Source organism: Callithrix jacchus, chromosome 18 (assembly GCF_049354715.1).
Source record: "Callithrix jacchus isolate 240 chromosome 18, calJac240_pri, whole genome shotgun sequence".
In the NCBI taxonomy this organism is placed as follows: Eukaryota; Metazoa; Chordata; class Mammalia; order Primates; family Cebidae; genus Callithrix; species Callithrix jacchus.
Window position 1 is genome coordinate 44,429,129 of NC_133519.1, and position 18,956 is coordinate 44,448,084.

The following is an 18,956-nucleotide window of genomic DNA, read 5'->3' on the forward strand; positions in this document are numbered from 1 at the left end:
CTTAGCCTCCCAAGTAGCTGGGACTACAGGTGCATGGCAGTGTGCCTGGCTAATCTTTTAGTTTTTACTTTTTTGTAGAGATGTTATGTTGTCCAGGTGGTCTCAAACTCCTGGCCCCAAGCAGTCCTCCTGAAGCAGTGGAAATCATAGCCACTATGACTGGCCCAATTTTCCTATATGTACAACAGGAATTATGGTAGCTACTTTTTAAGGCTGCAAGATTAAATGAGATGATGTTTGTAAGGCCCCTAATAAAATTGGTGTAAGCTAAGCCCTCAGCAAGTGGTATTGATACCATGTTAGAGATGATGAAAGAGGAGAATTACGTATGTTAATTGTCTTCAAAATGCCTTACCTTCAATTTTTGGGAAATTCAGCATATTTCAAACAGAAATAAGATGTAAATTATATCCAATGCTTTAGTAACAGGATATTCCATCAGCGTATTAGTTCATCTTAGATATCAAGATAAAACAATACGTTGAAAGTGTGATAATGCAAATAAATGTAAATTTAAAAGTTTTTTAAAAGTTTTAACTTTTGTGGATACATAGTACATCTATATATGAGGTATATGAGATTTTTGATACAAGCATGTGATATAAAATAATCATCATGGAGAATGAGTTATCTATCCCCCCAAGCATAAATAAATGTAAATTCTGATGTTGAACTTATACACCAAATTGTTAGATTTTAGATTTTGCCCTCATTTTACTTAACCTTATTTTGCTTATATACTGCTTAAATCTTATAAATACTGTAATATAGTAAAATGTAGAGTATATGCCATAAAATTAACCTGAATTAGAGTATTTTTGCATGTATGAGGAAGCCTGTAAAGGACATAATAACTTTATATGTCTGTTCTCTAAAGTAAACATAGGCTTTTAATTTTAGCTATCCAGATAAAAGAACTTAGTATTTCAATGTCAGGAAAAATAAAAAAACTCCAATTAATCCTTTTACTTATTGTGATTGTCCTCTTAAGATATAGCCTAAGCCTTCTTCACTGTTAGAAGTCTTCATTCAATCCTGCTCAACTTACTCTCATAGATGACTTACTCGTGAAAATGTAGGTCATCACTTATGAAACCTCTTATCTTTGCCCATCCCTGCACCAGTATCGTCCGTAGCACTCCACCGTCTTCCCAGAACGTTTGTAATCCTCTGCCGCCTGTGCCCATGGTTCTACTCTCTGAATGGCACTTGTCCTATCCCTTTATGCAGATGTCCTTTTATCCTTTAAGCTTCAGCTCTGCTATCGCGTATTCTAAAAAAAGTTTCTATAAAAAATAAATACTTAAATAACTTGAAACTTCCTATAATTCCCTGATACCAGCTGGGACATTTAACCAGTAGCAGCTCAATTTTTATTATATTGGCTAAAATTTAAAATTTTTTATTTGTTTTGAATTTATTCAGATAACATCAAACTAGATACTGTGGCATGAGGTTATTCCTAAAGGAGTCTTCTTTGGAATGCTTTTTGAGATGGGTTTTTTCAAAAAGATTTCTCCTCTCATTTCAACCTAAGACCAACAGAAAATGAGTCTTATTTAGACACTAAATTGCTAATTTAACTTCTTAATTTGAAAATCATAAGTTTTTTTTATTTTTTAATGAGTAATTTAAATTTATTGGAATCAGTTCCTTAACGGTTTGATTTTTTAGCTTGTTATTTTTCAGAGAAACCAAGAATTGATGTAGTTTGAAATGGTTTTAAAATTTTGCGTGCCAATTGCACATGCACATTATGGTCATTTTTGAGTTTTTACTTAATCTGTTTCAAGTAACTGTAGCCCAAAATAAAATAATATAGTCCTAAATTCAATGTGTGGACAATTTTTGTGCTGTACTTCAAATTGCAGTAATATTCTTCTACAGCTAGGAGGCAATCTGGTCAAAGAGTAAAATTTATCTCCCAGTTCTCATGTGCAAATGAAATAATACACAGACTTTGGAAGGAGCACATAGTTTAACTCATTGCCTTTCCTGTGATACTTAAGGCACTGTTCGACATCTTTTGTTTGTAATTATGTAAAGTTACCTCTAGTTTCTTGACCACAAAGTCTCGGTTACTATTAAAGTAAGCCCTAGTTTTCTACTTGATCTTTTCATTAGTAGCTTTTTAATCACGTCTGTTGCTGAAAGAGGTCATTCTTTTCACAAAATTTCCGTCTTTGTGATAGTCATAAGAAGCGTAGTGTTGAACTAAAAAGCAATTTTTTATTTACATGTAACAGTGACTCTTTGTGTTAGAAATTAGGGGAAATAATAATTTCAGTTTGTATATATTAAAGAAGAATGAAATATTTATTTAGATTTATTTTTTCTAAAAATGATTTAAAGCTTTTTACAGAGAAGATAAGCAAACAAGTGAAAATAAATGTTAGTAATAAAGAGTCAAAGGGAAGGTAAAAAAAGAAAGCAAAATGGAGTTGGTACTGAGATTGGTACACAAAAATGTATATATGACTTGATGTCCTAAACATGCTTGAATAGGAAGGGGGGCTTCGTCTAGTAACATGAAGTTCATGGTTAGATTAGTACAAAAAGAAATGCTGTCAGATCCTGTGCCCTTAGTGTAAGGCGGCCACTAATTTGGCTCCAAACTTGGATGAAGAAGTGAAAAACCACTATAAAATGTACAGTGCCTATGAGGGTTAAAGAAACAAGAAGGACAATAGTTTCTGACACCAAGGACAAAATTGACTCTTGAGTGTCCTTCATAGAGCAGTGTGTCATATAAGAACGTGTAATCAACATATTTACATTGAAGGCAGTAAGTTTATTTTTATTTTGAGATGGAGTCTTGCTCTGTTGCCCAGGCTGGAGTGCAGTGGTGCTATCTCAGCTCACTGCAACCTCCACGTCAGGGTTCAAGCAATTCTCCTGCCTCCGCCTCCTGAGTAGCAGGGATTACCGGCCATCACGCCTGACTAATTTTTGTATTTTTAGTAGAAACAAGGTTTCTCCATGTTGGCCAGGCTGGTCTGAAACTCCTGAGCTCAAATGACCCACCTGCCTCAGCCTCCCAAAGTGCTGGGATTACAGGTATGAGTCCCAATACCCGGCAATAAGTTTATTTTTCGTAGGTGTATCATTTAGGTTCCTTGCAGAGGCCAGGGGTTTCGAGGTAAAGCAGAATTCAGTAACAGCAATTTTGTGCCAGATCAACTAGAAAAGGAAAAAACATTGACCTTTTAAGCTTTATTTGTATTTGTTTTTATATACTTTTAAAATATGTATCACTGATACCAGTGACAAACCTATCTAAATATTGATGATACTTTTTCTCCTTTTAGATTCTGAAAAAGAGTTCCACATCCTCCCTCGTCGAGTCTTTGTTCCCCTTCCTGGATCCACTGTAATGTTGTGTGATTATAAATTTGATGATGAGTCAGCTGAAGAAATCAGAGACCATTTTATGGAGATGTTGGATCATACAATTCAAATAGAAGATGTGGAAATCGCAGAGGAAATAAACACAGGTCATTATATGATGCTATTTAAGAACTTAATTAGATTACAGCTAAGATTACCTATGAGATGTCTAGTTTAAATATCATGTCTTTAGATTTTCTATAGCTAGTTCTATTTGACAGTTCAAAATATTAACAGACATTTAAAAATATATGTTTAATTTTTACATGTCTAGACATACAGTGAGTTTTTCCTAGGAAATTGAACCAAAATTTAAGATAGTAAGGTTTTTTCAAGCTTAGCAAGTAGATCTTAATAAAACAAGTTCAGCATTAGGTAGGTAAAATTACAAAGCTTTAAGGTATTTCTTTTAATATAAAAGTTTTCTCAAAATTCATGATCTTAAAGCATCATGTCAGAACAGAAAGTTTTAAAAATACCAATTTATTCAACATTTTCTCCATGTTATTTGCCTTTCTTTTCATATCCCTTTCATCTAATTGGGATACTAAGCCAAAATGGACAGTTCCAGAAATTAGATCAGTTTTATAGAGCATAGATTTGCTGTACTGTCTAAGCTCTGCAGCACGTTTTGTTCCCTAGCCGTTACTTTCACATCTGACTTTACACTTTGGAAAACTGTTTTGTTTTGTTTTGCTTTGCTTTCTTTTTGTTTCTAGTGAGTTCAGGGAATGAAAACATGTCCATAAATATGTATGTAAGTTCCTTTTCTGATTTCTTAGTTATTCCTCTTTGCATAGCTAATTCTTCCTTCAGGAACAGGTTGTTCGATTCAGAGTGCGCCTGAGATTATGGTGAGTCAAGTAAGTATTTGATTGGGGAACTTCAGGTCTCTCAGTAAACTGCCTCAAGTTGGGTGCAGACCACCCTCCAGTTTTTTTAGCAATGCCAGATTAGCACTGATGATGATGTAGAGCAAGAGTATGTTTCACTGGGGAAAGTAAACTATTGTAAATTGCCCAGTGCCTGATGTTAAAATAAAGGAGCAACTACTTTCTAATCCCATGAAAACTAATATTTTTAAAGATATAACTGTAGAATATTCTCTAGCAGATGGAAAATGTCTGCTTTTTGAAAGTAGACTGGTAAAAATGTTTACTGCTTTCCAAAATTTCTTTTCCCTGGTTAGTGACTGCACTATCTCTGCTAACCAAACTTAGAATCATGAGGGCAAGAATTTTTGGTTTGTTCACTTCTCTGTTGATAGTGCCTGGCAGTAGTTCTTGAGCCGTTCTGTTGTTGAATAGATCTTATAATGTTGATGGGATCATTAGAATTGACCTAATTTAACCTCTTAATACTGAAAACTATATCCCTAGTAGATGGGGATTCAGATTCTATTCTTTTTTATTCCAAATCCTAATCTGCCTTTCTGTAACCTATTCTTTCTTCAGTGATATGCAGCAATAAAACCTGAGTACCGCTTCCTCACTGAGACCATGCTTTAAATTTGAGAGCAACGACTGTGTCCTAAATATTTCAAAGCCACATATTCTCACATACTTTTAACTGTTCTTTTTATTAGTTTCCAGTCCACGTTTTTTTCTTACCACCTTGTTTGCCATCAATAGATTAGAAATTTTAAACCTGTGGGGTCCAAAACCCTTGATGTCAGAGCTGACTTTTAGAAAGTCCACAAATCACTTGAAAGTAATTATATGATTTCTTTTCTGAAGAAAAGGTCTGTAGCTTTCAAAGAGTTGATAACTAAGAAAAATTAAAAATTACTTGTTCAATATACTCCGGTATGCCTTTCTTGAAATATGTTACCCTGAATTGAAGCTTATACTAATATCAGCTGCTATTTATATATCTGCCAGGCACAGTTTTAAGCATCTTACAAGTACTAAATTATCATTCCTTATTTAACCCTGTAAAGTAAATATATTATTGTCTTATTTTCCGGATGAGAGAATTGAGGCTCGGGAAGCCCAGGTAACTTTTCAAAGTTACGTTGCTTGTCACGGTGCAGCTGGAATTTCAACTTAAGCACTTTAGTTCTAGAGTCTGTGCTTCTTTTCCAAAAATGTTGTTTTACTGCCTTTCTCTAGGAGATAAATAATGAAGTGTAGTATGATTACTGTCCATGATCTAGATCTCTATTTTAGCCTGACATTCTTCATTCCATCCCTTCAAAATTTTCAAGTGTAAATGAATGATGTTACATTATCCTGGTTTAATTTCATCTAGATTATGACAGTATAATTTCTCATTTGTTGGCTGGAATCTTGGATCTCTTATTATTTATGTTTATGTGTAAATATATAAATTATATATAATGTTTATAATATACACATGCACATATATAAACGTAATATAAACATTTTTTATGTTTATATATGAAAAAGTTTATATATATAAACATGTTTGTTTATAAGTAAATATATGTTTATTAAAATATATAATATAAACAATATATAAAATATTGTTATAAAATAAAATATTAAAATATACAGTGTTTATCTATAATTTTTCAAATTATTTGTCACATTCTTAGTGCATATCACATTCTTAAACTAAGAATGACCAAGGGTAGCACTGTATGCAAAACTTGCCCCATTCCTAAGTTACTTTAAAAGTCAGATATGAAAGAATAGGAAGAGAGAGTGATTTCATATAGGTTTTTTTTTTTTTTTTTTTTTTTTGAGACAGAGTCTTACTCTTTGCCAGGCTGGAGTGCAGTGGTGTGATCCCAGCTCACTGCAACTTCTGTTTTCTGGTTTCAAGCAATTCTTCAACCTCAGCCTCCCAAGTAGCTGGGACTACAGGCATGCACCACCACACCTGGCTAATTTTTTTTTTTGTATTTTTGTAGAGACAGGGTTTCACCATGTTGGCCAGTATGGTCTCTTGACCTCGTGATCCGCCTGCCTCGGCCTCCCAGAATGCTAGGATTACAGGCAGGAGCCATCGCGCCCAACCTCATCTAGGTTTTTTAAAGAATTTTTAAAAATATTTCTGTCTTAAGAAGTATTTTTAACTCGTTTAATTTTATGTTGTATGTTAAACATAGATATATAGACTACTTTGTATTTTATCCAGTGCTTTTGAAGCTATATTTTAACAAACAGTTAATAACAGGTTAATATTCTTTCTTTATACTGCTAAGACGTTTTAAAAAATTTAGCCTGGGCAGCATGGTGAAACCCTGTCTCTACAATAAAAATACAAAAATTAGCTGTAGAGGCTTCATTTACATCACTGCAGTCCAGCAGAATAAGACCCTGCTCAAAAAAAAATTAAAAATTAAGTAGCTTTGACCACTGTGATGTATTCCTAAGAGGTAGCTATTGCAACCTGGCATGACAGTCTCCCAGAAACAAAACTTAAACCCAATAAGTTCAGATTCTTACGAAACCATTATATGTGCATTTCAGAAAACATCTGTCGAGAGAGCAAAAGGACCTTTGCCTCTCTTGCTTACAGCTGTGTTTCTAGCACTTTACTAAGAGCTTAGCCTTAGCACATCATAGGTACTCAGTAAATATTTGTTGACTTAATAAATTATTTATTTTGTCATTCCTAGGGGTTGGGGTCTAAACAAAAGGAGCTAAATAGAGTTTTTTTTTAAAAGTTTGTGTAGATACTGTATTTTTACTATCTTCAGACTAGTTCAGACTACGTTAACACCTTCACTAAACTTTCTTGTAGTTCCCTTTTCTATGCCATTCTCCTATAATACTTTACATACTTGTAATTAAATCATCAATTGCATATTTAATATTTATCTTTCACATTAGACTGTAAGGTTTTTGAGCGTAAGTATTTATTTATCTGTGCCTAAAACCTGGTAGGTGTTCCTAAGTATTTGTTACTGAATAAATGATTCTTAGGAAACTACAGCACATCTTGTTTTCACATTTATTTTATGCTTTAGGAATTATAAGCTTATGCTGGGCCGGACAAGGTTTTTAAGGTTTGTGTAGTATAGTTTACTGAACACGATGAAGGTTTAAAAAGGATGTAATAGTCATAGCTGTATGGCTCAGTAGTTCAGAACATTTTCAGGAGTATTGAACATTTAAAAGACATGAAACTGCATCTTGTATATGAAAATGTGTAGCACTAGTTGTTGCCCCAGAAATTTTAACCTAGTTTACTGCATTTAGTATGTCCATTTATCAGATGTTTATTAAGCTTATGCTCTGTTCAAGACAATATGATAGATATGAATCAATAACTTGACTCCTTTCCCTTAGAAGCTTAGAGGAAAGATAGAATGTATATGCATGAATAGTTATGCAGATAATATAGTACGGTCCTAAGAGTGTCTAAGAACTCCATCAAGATTAGGGATCAGAATTTTGGTGTCTCTAGTGATTTGGCTAATAATTTAATCAGGAAAAAGTCTTATAAGCATTAGCAGTAATCTATGATATACAGTAACAAAGTTTTAGCATTGCTATTTTAAAAGTTCAGTAAATTATTTCCCTTTTTTTATTCTTTATCACAGCTGAGTATCCCTAATCTGAAAATCTGAAATCTGAATTGCTCCAAAATTTGAACCTTTTTGAGCATTGATATGATGCTCAAAGGAAATGTGCATTAGAGCATTTCAGATTTTGGATTTTTGGATTAGGAATGGTAAACTGGGGTACTGCAAATATTCCAGAATTCAAAAAAATCTGAAATCTGAAACACTTGTGGTCCCAAGCATTTTGGACAGGGAATACTCAACCCGTACTACTTTTATATTTCACCTCAGCTGAAAGGTCACCGAAAACACACACCAGTTTTATAAATGGATGCTCTGTAGTATACAGGAATAATTCTACTTGCATCCAAAGTCCCATAGTTTTGAATGATGTTTAGTTTTGCAAGTAAATGAAAGTTTTAATATTAGCCTCAAAACATTATAATTTTTTCCCATTACTGTCAGATGTAAATGCTATTATCTATTGAATTGCTTTTATCATTTATATATGTACTAAATATATTTTAGTCCTCTTTCTTGGCTTCCTTCAGTAAGCTTTATCATTATCGTTATTTATACCTTGTAAATATCTTAAAATAACTTAAAGATATGAAATATCTTAAAATAACTTAAAAATCTTAGATAACATATAAATATTATTACATAGGTCTGCTTTGTGGATTTTAATTTTCATAAACTGTTAACATTAAAACTTACATGTTTCACACTTTATTTAAAAATTATTTACTGTCGTACTTTTTTATGCTGACAGTCTAGTATAGAGATGGATTAACAGTAGGAAGAGTTTAATATTACAAGAACAAAGGAAGCAAAACAGCAATTTGGAAATTTTAGGTGTGTATACTTACATGTATGCCATATTAAACTCATGGTTTCTAGATACTACACATTTTACTAATATTGTATAATGTATTGAAGGTACTACTTCAGTGTGGTAGGTATGATCCTTTCGGGATACTGCCCTGTTTTTAAAACTTACATGAATCTCAAGTGAGTGAGTGAGTGATAACTATTTGTTGGCTGCCTATTATGTATTAGGCTTTAGGAGTCTAGAGATAAAGTAGATAGTTCTGACTCTCAAAAAGCGCACAGTGTAATGGGAAATACAAAGGAATGGATTATTCCAAAACAGTGTGGCCAGTATACTTCAATGTGCTGATCCCTGGTTTTATTATTATTAACTAATTATTTGAAATTATTAACTGCTGGAACCACTAATAATTCTATAAGAGAAGAATGAACAGGGAAGTACCAGAACTCTTAGCAGAGGCACTATCTCTGTAAGGGATTCAGGGAAAGCTGCTTAGAGCTTTTGAATTCATTTTGAAGGATGAATACAAGTAAAAGTAGCTTTTTAGGAATTGAACACTGGTATGAGATGTATAGCAACCAAGAATATGACTTACCGAGAAGTGTACTAGGTTCGCTTCATCAAGTATTTGTTAAATTAGAAGGAATGATTTAGTAATTCTGCGTATTTATTATAAAGAACACATTCTCAAATAGAATAATAACATACATTTTAATAGAAAAATTAAGTGCTTTTACATAAACATCCTATTGGTTTAGAATTATATGCACTTATTCACTCATTTACTCATTCATTTTTTTATTCTAATTTTTTAGAATAAAATTTTTTATTCTAATTATTTACTTATAGATATTAGATGTCATAATTTTATGAAGATAATGTCCAGGGTTAGGCCTGCCACTTGTATTTAAGGTTACAGGTTGGATATTCCCTAATCTGAAAGTCTGAAACACAAAATTCTCGAAAATCAGAAACTTTTTGAGCATGAACATGAAACTCAAAGGAAGTATACTCATTAGAACATTTTGGGTTTTGGATTTCAGATTAGGGATGCTCAAACAGTAAGTATAATGCAAATATTCCAAAATTTTTTAAAAAAGGACTGAAATCTAAAACACTTCTGGTCCCCAAGCACTTCAGAGAAGGGGTGCTAAACTTGTATTATTTATCTGATTATTACTTATTTCTGTTCTATAGTATAGTTGCCAAGTAGTTGCTATGTTTAAAATACATAGTTGCCAAGTAAGTATCTTAAAATAACATACTTTTAAATGACTTAATAGATGAAGAACAGTTTGTCAGAATGACTCACTTGAGGTGAGGTTAACTATGGCTTTAACATTTCTTAGCTGTGCTAGTCATCTGCTAGTAGATATTAAGTTCAATGTACTTTATCAACAGTACCACCTAAAAAATTTGAAGTCACACCTTTAAAATCTGGTGAGCCATTTTTAAAGTATTTTAGTTATATTCTTGAAGAGGAAAAAGAAAAAAGAATGGTGGTGCCCTTGATTCTAATAAGATAATTTACTGCGAATTATTTATGAAAATCGTAAACTTTATGGGAAGTGAATGAGAAGTAGGTAATTTTTTTTGCTTTTCTTCCTTGTTGGTGTCATACATGCTTATTTCAGTAAGTTCATATGTCATTCTTGTGAGCTTGTGCTAGTATATTGGGGTACAAAGATGTCTATAAAAACGTAAATTCAATGGCTGGGCGTGGTGGCTCACGCCTGTAATCCCAGCACTTTGGGAGGCCGAGGCGGGTGGATCACGAGGTCAAGATATAGAGACCATCCTGGTCAACATGGTGAAACCCCGTCTCTACTAAAGATGCAAAAAATTAGCTGGGCACGGTGGCGCGTGCCTGTAATCCCAGCTACTCAGGAGGCTGAGGCAGGAGAATTGCCTGAACCCAGGAGGCGGAGGTTGCGGTGAGCCGAGATCGCGCCATTGCACTCCAGCCTGGGTAACGAGAGCGAAACTCCGTCTCAAAAAAAAAAACAAAAAAACGTAAATTCAAACAATAGGCTATTTTACTTTGAATTTAAACAGTAATATTTACTATCTCTCACTCTTGAATTCCCTCTCTCTCTTTTTCTTGTGGGGGGTCAGGTAAATAAAGAGATAAATCTAAAATAGTTCCTTTCATAACCTAGTTCCCTTGAGTTCTATAGAGTAGCTTTCTAACTGTTATCTCTAGGATGGAAGAAAGGAGCTGGTCTGACTCCGGGAGTCATCCCTCCCAGCTTCAGCCTGACCAGCATGCTTTCATCTATTTACACACTGGGATTTTCTGTCAGATTTTCTTTGATTTCATAGGATTCCTCAGCCCTAGGGGAAAAAAATTGGAAACTCTTGGCCTGCATGGTCTCTGAGGATGTTACCAGTTCACACACTTTCATTCAGTGTTAAATAAATTTGAATAGGCCAACATGCATAAATCGCTGTCAGCATAATGGAGAAGAAAGAGAACTTGTGTCCAACTCATCAGTCAAATGCCTGATGCTCAGCTAAGCACTTACCCTCCCAGGTTATGTTTTTCGTTTGTAAAGTGAGATGGTATCCTTGCCTTGCTTACCACTCAGAGTGGTTTTAAGGTCAAATTTTTTATCATAGTTTAAATTTCAAGTTGGACAAAGAGTCAGCAAACTTTTTTTGTACAAATAACAAATATTTTAGGCTTTGTGAGCCACATAAAATCTTTTTCACATTTTTTTAACAGTCTTTTAAAAATATAAATATAGATGTTTAATTTAAGACCTTTACAAAAATAGATCTTGAGCCAGATTTGGCCCATGTACTATAATATGCTGGTCCCTGATTTTATTAATACCTAATTATTTGAAATTATTAATTGCTAAAACCACTAATAAGAATGATAGAAATTAAGCCAGGCACGGTGGCTCAGGCCTGTCATCCCAGCACTTTGGGAGGCTGAGGTGGGTGGATCACTTGAGGTCAGGGGCTCAAAACCAGCCTGGCAAACATGGCATAATCCCATCTCTATTAAAAATCCAAAAATTAGGCCAGGTGTAGTGCCTAACGCCTATAATCCTGCACTTTGGGAGGCCAAGGTGGGTGGATCACTTGAGGTCAGGAGTTCGGGACCAGCCTGGCCAACATGGTGAAACCCCATCTCTACTAAAAATACAAAAGTTATCTGGGCATAGTGGCGCATGTCTGTAGTCCCAGCTACTCAGGAGGCTGAGGCAGGAGAATTGCTTGAACCTGGGAGGTAGAGGTTGCAGTGAGCTGAGATCATGCCATTGCACTCTAGCCTGGGCAGCAGAATGAGACTCTGTCTCAAAAAAATAAATTAATTAAATGAAAATACAAAAATTAGCCAGGCATGGTGGTGTGCGCCTATAATCCCAGCTACTCCAGAGGTTGAGACAGGAGAATCACTTGAACCTGGAAGGCGGAGGTTGCAGTAAGCCAAGATTGTGTCACTGCACTCCAGTCTGGGTGACAGAGCCGGACTCTGTCTCAACAACAACAAAAAGAATGATATAAATTAATCTCAAGTAACAGTGAAGTTTACTTTGCTATGAATTTTGGCATAAATTTACTACCATATAGTAAACAAATTACAATTTTTTTTCTTTTTTGAATATGGAGTCTCGCTCTGTCATCCAGGCTGGAGTTACAGTGGCACTATCACAGCTCACTATGGCCTCCACCTCCCAGGTTTAAGCAATTCTCCTGCCTCAGCCTCCTGAATAACTGGATCTATGCTGCCATGTCCAGCTAACTTTTTTGTATTTTAGTAGAGATGGGGTTGCACTGTGTTTCCCGGGCTGATCTTGAACTCCTGAGCTCAGGCAATCCGCCCGCCTCAGCCTCCCAAAGTGCTGGGATTACAGGCATGAGCCACCACACCTGGCCAACAAATTATGATTTTTGAAAGTTACTCAGAACTGGCTGTGTGGCCGTCTGGTTTAGTTCGATGATAAAGCCACATTAAATGTTTTGAAAACTGTCAATTTGACATATATTCCATTAAATTTAATTCACCTACAGTTGATAATGAACAAATTCGTTGTTATATAAAAAACAAGTTGAATGAAAATGGTGTTGATTGGCCGGGCGCGGTGGCTCAAGCCTGTAATGCCAGCACTTTGGGAGGCCAAGGCGGGTGGATCATGAGCTCAAGAGCTCGAGACCATCTTGGTCAACATGGTGAGACCCCGTCTCTACTAAAAATACAAAAAATTAGCTGGGCATGGTGGCGCGTGCCTGTAATCCCAGCTACTCAGGAGGCTGAGGCAGGAGAATTGCCTGAACCCAGGAGGCGGAGGTTGCGGTGAGCCGAGATCGCGCCATTGCACTCCAGCCTGGGTATCAAGAGTGAAACTCCGTCTCAAAAAAAAAAAAGAAAATGGTGTTGATTGTCTTTTATAATGTTCTTTAAAACTCGGTTTAAAGTGTTAATCCTTATTTTACGTAGAATTTATTATTATTTTACTCTTTCAGTTTGTGTGAGTTCCTCTGTGAATAGTCAAGCTTCATTGGACAACACAGATGAAGAACAACGAAAACAGCCAATTAAAACTACAATAGTATTGAAAATTCAGCAAAACATAGGTATTTCATTTTACTTCTTTTATAACACTGAAGACACATTTGAACTTGAGTTTTTCTGTTACTTTACAATTATTTGTGTTTCATTTTGCTTTCTTAAGAGTGCTAGACTTAGCCAGTATTTATTGGCTATTATGGATGGAAAGTGCCAGGCCCTAGAGATAGGAAGACTTAATAATTCATACATTGTCATCCAAGTGCCCTCAAAGATGACACATCTTATTAATTTTTAAAATGTTTTTAAAAGAAAAAGATGCAGAGTTTTGGGAATCAGTTAGTATGGTAGGGCTAATGCTTTATAGACTGGTATTCCTAGAGTTACTACCACAGGAGATTTTGATGTATGTTCTATGCCAAAAAATGTCAAATTCAAGTCAAGAATTTTATAATGTAATTTTATATTTTAAGGGCTCTAAGAAATGCAGAATTACTGTAACATTTTTCAGACCTTTTGAACAAAGACTGTTGTTTAGCAGAATAACAGTTTGAAATATACTAAGTATTAAGACCCCTGACTGAGAGTTAGGAGCCAAAACATTTAATTGTAGTTCTTATCATTCATTAAATGTAATTAAATTTGTTGTGCATGTCTGTGTGTGTATGTGTGTGTCTGTCTGTATCTGTCTGTCTAGACTACTATGGTCAGTTTCTTTCTTTAGCTTACTATAATCAGGAAAAAATAAAAGTTACAAGGACGTTCCAATTCTTAGATTTTATAGTGGTCAAACATGGACTTCTGCAGTTTTTCTTTTTTTTTTTTTGAGACGGAGTTTTACTCTTCTTACCCAGGCTGGAGTGCAGTGGCGCGATTTCGGCTCACCGCAACCTCCGCCTCCTGGGTTCAGGCAATTCTCCTGCCTCAGCCTTCTGAATAGCTGGGATTACAGGCACGCGCCACCATGCCCAGCTAATTTTTTGTATTTTTAGTAGAGATGGGGTTTCACCGTGTTGACCAGGATGGTCTCGATCTCTTGATCTCATGATCGACCCGCCTCGGCCTCTCAAAGTGCTGGGATTACAGACTTGAGCCACCGCGCCCAACCCTTCTGCAGTTTTTCAATAGCTACACAGTGGCTTTACATTATAATGACTGAGAACTACTGCCTACTAGCGCTGCCTTTTTTTTTTTAACCTAAGTAGCATAAGACAGCTGGTATGACAATATAAATAATTATATAAACCCTTTAAAGTGTTTCTTTTTTTTTTTTTTTTTTTTTGAGACGGAGTTTCGCTCTTGTTACCCAGGCTGGAGTGCAATGGCGCGATCTCAGCTCACCGCAATCTCTGCCTCCTGGGTTCAGGCAATTCTCCTGCCTCAGCCTCCTGAGTAGCTGGGATTACAGGCATGCACCACCATGCCCAGCTAATTTTTTGTATCTTTAGTAGCGACGGGGTTTCACCATGTTGACCAGGATAGTCTTGATATCTTGACCTCGTGATCCACCCGCCTCGGCCTCCCAAAGTGCTGGCATTACAGGCTTGAGCCACCGTGCCCAGCCAAAGTGTTTCTTATTTTTTCTCTTAAATACATCTCCGTGCATATGTGTGCAAGAGAGATACTTTGCCCAACATTCGAAATCTAATTTTTCAACTTATTGCTGTATTTTTCTCTAAGATGTTGCTGCCTTTTAGTACATACATATGTATGTGTACGTATGATTGTGTGTTTGTGTGTTGCTTTTGAGGCCCATCAGTTACCCACATTTCAGAGCCTAGGATTAGTTCAGCCTTTCTTTTGCTCATTCCATATTCATTCGTTCTGTGTTTGTTTTACTTTTAGGTGTGATTACAGCATTTACAGTTGCAGTCCTTGCTGCTGGTATCTCCTTTCATTACTTCAGTGATTAGGGTGAGAGGCACAAAGATTTTCTTGATCATCCAGAGAACATTGACAGACAATTATGAACAATCAAGATGTTGACAGTCTACCTATATTTAAAACAGTAGCAGCCAGATCTGCTGCCATGATGCCTATTAGGTGTGTTTCTGACTAAAATGAAATCACAAGCTGCCTTGTTTAGCCTGCTTTAAATTGTAGGTGGCCCATGTTTCCAAAAATAAAGTTATGCTTCTAGATGGAAGCTGCATGTAACAAATCATTATTATCTATTTGTTACAAAGTTCAAAATGATGGGATATGATCATTGATTTTTAGTCTTACTAATCTGAATCACATATTAATCAGGACATTAAAACTTGAACAGAGGCCAGGCATGGTGGCTCAGACCTATAATCCCAACACTTCGGGAGGCTGAGGCAGGAAGATCACCTGGGACTAGGAGGGAGTTGGAGACAGGCCTGGTTGATATAATGATGTTCCGTTTCTACCACAAAAAAAAAATACCTGGACATGGTGGCATGCACCTCTAGTCCCAGCTACTTGGAGGCTGAATCAGGAGGATTACTTGAGTTTGAGGCTGCAGCAAGCTATGATCGCATCACTGTACTCCAGCCTGGGTGACAAAATGAGACCCTGTCGCTAAAATAAATAAGTAAATTTTAAATACAAAAAAATGGTAACTTCAACAGTCAATGTTGATGCAACGTCTAATAATGATAGGGCACCAGGAGAAATTTCTACCGAGTGATGAGACAACCACCTTAGGATAGGTTCATCCTCTGGGACCTTTCTGATGTTCACTCAGTTCCCATATACTGTGAGTTTTGTTCTGATCAAGGGGTAGGGAACCTTTCCAGAGAGATTCTGTTAATAAGAAATGACATAAAATTTGTGCTTTCTCAGGTTACTGTATCATAATTTTAAAAATATATTTAATATATAAAATAAGATTTTGCTTCCAGCAAGTATGTTAGACTAGCTGTTATAAAACAACTAGATCCTGAATAAATTCTACTTTTGAATAGGTTCACAGGAAGTAGGAGAACTTTCAAGAACCGTACTTCTACCTTTCCTTTGCCACAAACCATGAACACATTTTAAGGTAGGAGTCATGAATACTATATTAACCATTCAAGTGGACTGTGATTGGATGGCAGATACCAATGGCAACACTGCCATATGCAGTTTGTCTCAAATCAGAAACAAGAAGAGATGTGAACCTGAGATGCTGCCCTAGATAGGACAGTTAAAGAAGATTGAGTGGCCCTCAGTTTGTAGTACTCTAGCTCCTGGCAGAAGCAAGAAACATTCCTAGTTTAGTTCCAAGACTCCTATAGATTATTATCAAGTAGTAGTATTTTATGACTAGAGATCAGAGGCACAAGTTGAAACAAGCTAACATGACAAGGGAGCTATAGAAAAAATAAACATTGAACTCAGTTCTTCAAGGTTTCATCACAAGATAAGAAATGAAGTTGGAACCGTAGGCAGATCTGAAAAAGAACCAAATAGAACTTGAAATGAGAAATATTTATTGAAATATGAAAAAAGCTCTCAGACATATTGAATATTATATTGGACTCGGCTGGAGAGACAAGTGAACTATAAGCTGGATCTAAAGAAATTACCCAATGAGCAACCAGGAGATAGAAAACATTAGAAAATTAAGAGAGTTGGGGGGAAGAATTATAAAGACTAGGAACACTAGAAGGAGAGAATTTAGAGAATGAAGGAGAGGCAATACTTGAAGAGACAACACAATTTTCCAAATTTGTTGGAAAAACATGAATTCATAAATTCAGGAAGCACAGTATATACCAAACATCTAATTAAATAAAATCCAGGCCTAGACTCAAGGTTGTAAATGACAAGATACCAAACACAAGATTTTAAAAGCAGCCATGGGGAGAAAAAGATCAGCAATGAAGGGAAGACAGTCAAATACTTAGTAGGCTTCCTAACAGCAACAGTGTACCCAAAAGAGGGTAGAATTCCGAGAAAAACTATTAGCTTAGAATTTGCTACAAGCAAAACTGAAACAAACACATGCTGAGATGAAAAACAGATATTATCTTCAGCAGAACTTCAGCCAAAAGACTACAAAAGGATGATCTTCAAAAAGGAAAATGATTCTACAGGGTGATCTGAAATTGAAGAACTAGTGAGCAAATAAATGATAAACATGTAAATTTAAACTTGTTTGTATAAAGCAATTATAATGAAAAGTAATTGTAAACAATTGTAAAACTAAATAAACATTGTTATGCAACATTAGTAATGTCTATTTTTTTAATAAGGATATAATTGAAAAACTGGACAATAGCTCCTGGCTGGCAGAAGGGTGTGATTGGAATTAGAGTGTTCTGAGTTCTTTTATTCAGAAAACTGGTTAAGAATGCTGTTTAACCTTAAAATTGATTATGTTATAATACATATGTGTAGTCAAAGTTCAAGGGTAACTGCCACAAGAATAGATAGGGGATTGGCCAGGCACGGTGGCTCACTCCTATAATCAGCGCTTTGGGAGGCTGAGGCGGGCAGATCACTTGAGGTCAGGAGTTTGAGACCAGCCTGGCCAACATGGTGAAAGCCTGTTCTACCAAAAAATAACAAAAATTATTCGGGCATGATGGCATGCTCCTGTAATCCCAGATACTCTGGAGGCTGAGGTGGGGGAATCACTTGAACCTGGGAGGCAAAGGTCGCAATGAGCCAAGATGACGCCACTTCACTCCAGTCTGGGTGAGAGTGAGACTCCATCTCAAAAAAAAAAAGAGGATTGGGGGGATGAATCATTCCAAAGGAAAAGAAATTTAAAATACAGAATAGGTATGCAATAACCTAGTACCAATAAAGGAAGAAATTATGGAGGTGGGGGGGTGAAGTTAGAAAGTAAAATAATAGTAACAAATCTAATACTAATTAAAATAAATATGAATATACAATTATCCAATTAAATGACAGCATTGGTCAGATTTTTTTAAAAATACAATATTTTAGGTTAAAAACACCTAAAATATTAGACATGGGTAGTTGAAAGTTAAAATTTTTTTAATGCAGTAGGTAAATACTAAAAACTCATGTAACTTTAGTGATACTAAATAAAAATAGATTTATGATATTAAAGATCGAGAAGACCACTAAAAATAGTAAATGGATCAATTTACTAGGTATATATAACAATTTTCAGTGTGTATCTATTATATGAAATGGCCTCAAAATGTATGAACTGAAGCAACAATAGGGCTGAAGCAACAAATTGAACAACAGTGGGAGATTTCAACAACTAGTGATTGAAAAAGAATTAGTGAAAGCATTTTAATGTGATACTGATTCAATAAACATTTAGAATAACATATTCAACAATTAATATTTTTCTTAAACATTGTATATTATCAAAAATTGACCATGTATTTTCAGCACGAAGCAAGTCACAAAACATATCAAATAATTGGTATTAAATGGATAATCAGAAACAAGTAGAGGTCAGTAATAAAGGTTAAATTTTTTAAAATCTTACATGTTGAAATCTTCACAGAGGAGAAAAGGAAAAATTTAAAACCTAGTTACAAGTAGTATATATATTTTTAAATTGGGTATTGCAGGGGAAACGGCACTATGAGGAAAATGGCTTTAAATGCTTGAATGGAGGGAAAAGACTAAATGTGTAAATTAGAAAAATAGTAGCAAAAGCAATGTAGGAGCAAGAATATACAGGTAAGGGAATAAATCAATGAATATGAAAATGATAATCATGTCAAAGTTGTTTTCATGATAAAAATGGTGAAACTGGCATAATTGAACAAGATGAAACAGGACACAAACAACATAAAGACTGG

At 35.3% G+C, this 18,956-nt stretch overlaps 1 protein-coding gene across 3 annotated transcripts in view; it reads left to right on the forward strand.

Annotated features, from left to right (window-relative positions):
• ODR4 (odr-4 GPCR localization factor homolog) overlaps positions 1-17,391 on the forward strand; it is a 46,338-nt gene extending 28,947 nt beyond the window's left edge. For 2 of the 3 annotated variants that reach the window (XM_054247806.2, XM_054247808.2), the window contains exons 12-14: positions 3,307-3,494; positions 13,170-13,280; positions 15,058-17,391. In XM_054247806.2, the coding sequence (XP_054103781.1) occupies positions 3,307-3,494; positions 13,170-13,280; positions 15,058-15,125 (367 nt within the window). In that variant the 3' untranslated portion in view covers positions 15,126-17,391. The remainder of the gene's footprint in view (positions 1-3,306; positions 3,495-13,169; positions 13,281-15,057) is intronic. The other variant, XM_054247807.2, reaches the window with a different exon arrangement.
• Positions 17,392-18,956: the final 1,565 nt, after the last annotated feature.